Raw genomic sequence first — 4,817 nt, 5'->3', positions numbered from 1 at the left:
TTTTAGAAATGTCCGGCGTAGTGGGTCGCGAACGAGCCGGCTCTTTAAAGGGAGCCGAGTGGCCGAGCCAGAAAAGCCGATGCTTTCTAAAGAGCCGGAATTCCCATCATTAGACTGAGTCTGACTGAGAGCAAATTGCGGAGCAGGGGGGCGGCGGCGAGGGGTGGAGTTAGTGAAGTCACGCTGGGCTGCTGTGGGAGCAGTAAGATTTATACGCTGCTGCGCTGCGGTGGAGGATGACGTAGCACGCAGCCACGCACGTTGTCACGTTGTGCAGGACAGGAGCAGTACCAACAGAGTCAGAGCTGCACAATCTATCTGCGACACACACGCAGTGTGAAAAGTCTAGATTCTAAAGTCTTTAAAGAGAAACTGTTGCGAAAATCTTATAATTTAAAACACATACAAATAAGAAGTACATTTCTCCCAGAGTAAAATGAGCCATAAATTACTTCTCTCCTGTGTTGCTGTCACTTACAGTAAGTTGTAGAAATCTGACATTACCGACAGATTTTGGGCTAGTCCAGGATAGAAAGGACCAGAGTGGTTTGAATTATAAAACAACATATTTTTCTTATGAAATCTTTATGGTATGCATGATTAGGTATGTCAGGGGCATGATTAGGGGTGTGGCAGGGGTGTGACTTAAAGAGGAACTGACACGAAAATCTTAAAATTTAACCGCTTCACAACTGAGGGTTTTTACCCCTTTAGCATCCGAGCAATTTTCTCCTTTCTGCGCTCCTTATATTCATTCGCCTATAACTTTATCATTACTTATCGCAATGAAATGAACTATATCTTGTTTTTTTCGCCACCAATTAGGCTTTCTTTAGGTGGGACATTATGGCAAGTATTATTTTATTCTAAATGTGTTTTAATGGGAAAATAGGAAAAAATTATTATTTTTCATTTTTCGGCCATTATAGTTTTTAAATAATGCGTGCTACTGTAATTAAAATCCATGTAACTTATTTGCCCATTTGTCCAGGTTATTACACCGTTTAAATTATGTCCCTATCACAATGTTTGGCGCCAATATTTTATTTGCAAATAAAGGTGCATTTTTTTCAGTTTTGCGTCTATCCCTAATTACAAGCCCATAGTTTATAAAGTAACAGTGTTATACCCTCTTGATTTAAATATTTAAAGCTTTCAGTCCCTAAGGTAACTATTTATGTTTTTTTTAATTGTAATTTTATTTATTTATTTTTTTATTACAAAAAAAAATTGGTAACAATTGGGGAGTGTGGGAGTTAATGAGTTAATTTTTGTAAACTAATGTATTTGTATGTGAAAAATATTTTTGGGTGTAGTTTTACTTTTTGGCCACAAGATGGCCCCCTTCCCAGCCGAAATGTGGCCATGCTCTTCCCTCATGCTGCGACCCCTCCTGCCCCCCAAAACAGCCCTGAGCGGGCCCAGGTGGGCGCCCATCCAAACTTTTGCAGGGGGGTCCGGTGATTTCTAGTTACGCCCCTGATACATACATAGACCTAAAACTATGGAACGGATTAAGGGACCCATACACTGGTCGATTTCAGCCATCGATCGATTCTATAGAATCAATCGATCGGAAATCGATTCTATCAAATCTATCGATTTCGACTGATTTGATCTATCTGACAGGATGGAAAATCTAGGTCGATCTGCTGCTGGCATTTCATTCTGAAATCTATTGGAAATCTGTTCCTAGTGTGTGGCATACATCAGATAGATTCCTGTCAGATTCGACTTGACAGGCATCTAACAGAAATACATCTTATGGTCAAATCTGCTGCACATCTATAAGTGTATGGCCACCTTTAGCTTGTGAGCTCCTCTGAGGGACACTGACAAGAATATATTGACTCTGTACAGTGCTGCGGAAGATGTCAGTGCTAAATAAATACTAAATAATAATATATGGCCCTCTCTGAAAGGGTTAATCAAATTCACATGTATTGGGGCTGAAAGAAAGTTGTGCCAAGGTAGGAGGAAGTGTTGCAACAAAATGACGCTGCTGAGCGCAGAAGAGGATGTAAAGAATCTTGGCAAAGAAAAGTTACTCACATCCTCTTCCTTCTTCTTCTGAGTCATCTCAGGGCTGTGTGATGTCACAAAGGTCCCACAGCCTATTGGGATCCAGCATCCACCCTGGTAGGAGTTCAGCAAACAGGGTGTGCCCAGCAGCCCAGACAGCAGAGAAGTCAGAGCTGGGTTAGCTGAGGCGAGTGTAGCATGGATTGTCTACGATGCAAAGAGACGAGTCAGTCTACAGAAATGACCGCCTACAGGCTGATAATTGTGGGAAACTCAGGCGTCGGGAAAAGAACTTTAAAAATTCAGTTCATCCAGAACTATTTTGTGGATGATGACGCCTATTATCCAAGAATTGAGGAGCCCGAGAGAAAGTGGGTGGTGGTCGATGAGAAGAAATGCTTCCTGGACATCACTGAAGCTAGAGTCCAAGAGGAGTTCAGTGCCATGAGTGACCTTCTTCTGAGGAAGGGCCACGGCTTTCTTTGTGTATTTGCTATCAACGACATGAAGTCGTTTGCCGACATCCATTTCTACCGGGAGCAGATAAAAAAGAGGAAAGAGGCTGATGACGTTCCGATGGTGCTTATCGGCAACAAGTGTGATCTGCCAGCAAGGGGTGTGGAGACCAGACAAGCTCAGGACCTGGCCAGGAGTTATGGAATACCTTACATTGAGACATCTGCTAAAACAGGGCAGGGGGTCGAAGATGCGTTTTACACACTGGTCCGTGAAATCCGTCGGTATAAAATGAAAAAACTGAACAGTGGTCAAGATAGACTGCCTTGTTCTCTCTTGTAAATAAGGCCCATCTTAAAGGGGATCCAAGCAGCCTTTTTTTTCTGCACATTGTCCTGGTTTCTAATAGCTGTAGAAGCTGCCATTTACCCCCTCCCATTCCTTCTGCCCTGTATGACTTCTCTAAACTGTTTGAAACATGGTGTGCTTTCTCCCCACTCACCCTACTGATGAAATCTTTTGTTTGCTCATTGTTACTGCTAATTACAGCAGTCCTTATCTGCCTGCTCTTTATGCGGACGGCAGGCCTCGAAAGTAGAGCAATAAAAGCCTCTAACAAACATTTAAATATAAAAAGAAGAGATAGAATGGATTTTTTTAAGTAATGAGCCACTTTGCTAGCATGCATTTTTAATGTGCTATTGAGATGCCCTTGGGCTAAAAATGCTGCTCATTTCACTTTAAGCTAGAGACCCATACTGAATCAGTGTCGCCCATCAGGATTGAGCATGATCCTTTGGGCGACACAAGCAGTGCACAGAAGTGTCCCACACTACAGTAAAGTAGAAATACAAGAGGCACTCAAAAAGTATAATATAATTAAAAACAGATTTAAAAGAAGATAAGTGTGGACTCACCTTCAATAATCCCCTGGATGAAAGATTCAGACTTTTATTCACATGCTGCACAGTAAATGACAACGCGTTTCACGGCCTATAGCCGCTTCCTCGGATCAGTACAAAAAGTGCTAAATCCGTAGTAGTGTAGAGCTCTGAGTATCTGCCCAAGAGCTTGAATAAAAGTCTGAATCTTTCGTTCAGACCACACTTAAGGGGCCTATACACTGGTTAATCTCAGATATCGATTGATCGATCGATTCTATAGAATTGATCGATCAGAAATCGATTCTTTTGAATTCCCAGATTGATTTGCGGCCGATTTCGATCGTTTTTGATCGATTTGCTCTCTCTGACAGGATGGAAAATCTAGGTCGATCTGCTGCTGGCAGATGGTCCATAGAGTTGCATTGGATCTAATGGTCCAATAATGCATTTAGATCGATTTCCAATAGATTTCACACTGAAATCTATTGTAAATCTGTTCCTAGTGTGTGACACACATTAGATAGATTCCTGTCAGATTCAACTTGACAGGCATCTGACAGAAATATATCTGATGCAAATCTATAAGTGTATGGCCACCTTTACTCCTTAAAATCAATTTTTAAATATTTTAGACTTTTTGGGCGCCTCACATGTTGCTTTCTACCTCATAGTATCCTCCCTGTAGGGGGTTCGAATTCTATGTCCTGCACTTAATATTCAAAGCAGGTCATTTTGGCCTATGCTCTTCCCCTCGCTGTGCCTGACCTCGGCACCGCCATAAACACAATGTTATGTCTATGGCCACGCAGCAGTGTAATTCGGGTACCGGTGATCGCCGGACCCCAAATTACTTCTCCCTCTGAGTTGCTATGACTCAGAGGGGGAATATTATTCAATGTCGCCTGGAATTAGTACAACAGATGTAGGGTAGGCGGTGTCCGGAGAAGTCATACCAAAAGGGGCTTTGCATTTTGCTACAGAAATGGAGACAATGGGTGCGTTTCACCACAGGGTTTTTACCCTAACAGACCAGAGCAGTTTTCACCTGTTAGCGATCCTCCTCTTCCTTTGCCAATAACGTTATCACTACTTATCACACCAAAATTATCTATACCTTGTCTTTTTCTCCTCTAATTAGCCTTTTTTGGGGCGATATTTGTTTTCAGTAACAAAACTTCAGTAAAAAACTTCTACATTTACATCTGTTATAGTTTTAAAATAAACAATGCTACTGTAAATAAAACCCACACATTTTATTTGTCCCTTTTATTACAATGTTTAAATTATGTCACTATTACAATGTATGGTGACAATATATTTTTTTTTTTAAAAAAGGTGTATATTTTTTCTGTTTTGATTTTCTTTTACTCAATCAATAATTACAAGGCTTTATTTGCAAAAATAACAGTAATATACCCTCATGATATACATAGTAATTAAAAAAAAGTCCCTAAT

At 41.0% G+C, this 4,817-nt stretch overlaps 1 protein-coding gene across 1 annotated transcript; it reads left to right on the top strand.

Moving 5' to 3' along the window:
• The first annotated feature begins 2,177 nt into the window (after positions 1 to 2,177).
• Positions 2,178 to 4,604, top strand: LOC137525453 (ras-like protein). Its single transcript, XM_068246549.1, has one exon. The coding sequence runs from the start codon at positions 2,221 to 2,223 to the stop codon at positions 2,818 to 2,820; it is 600 nt and encodes a 199-aa protein (XP_068102650.1). The 5' UTR covers positions 2,178 to 2,220; the 3' UTR covers positions 2,821 to 4,604.
• The last annotated feature ends 213 nt before the right edge of the window (positions 4,605 to 4,817 follow it).

The sequence above is a fragment of the Hyperolius riggenbachi genome, chromosome 7 (assembly GCF_040937935.1).
Source record: "Hyperolius riggenbachi isolate aHypRig1 chromosome 7, aHypRig1.pri, whole genome shotgun sequence".
Classification (NCBI taxonomy): Eukaryota; Metazoa; Chordata; class Amphibia; order Anura; family Hyperoliidae; genus Hyperolius; species Hyperolius riggenbachi.
This window is presented reverse-complemented; position numbering and strand designations above follow the sequence as displayed.

Coding starts and splice junctions, on each gene's coding strand:
- LOC137525453 (XM_068246549.1), top strand. CDS start 2,221: ATGGATTGTCTACGATGCAAAGAGACGAGTCAGTCTACAGAAATGACC.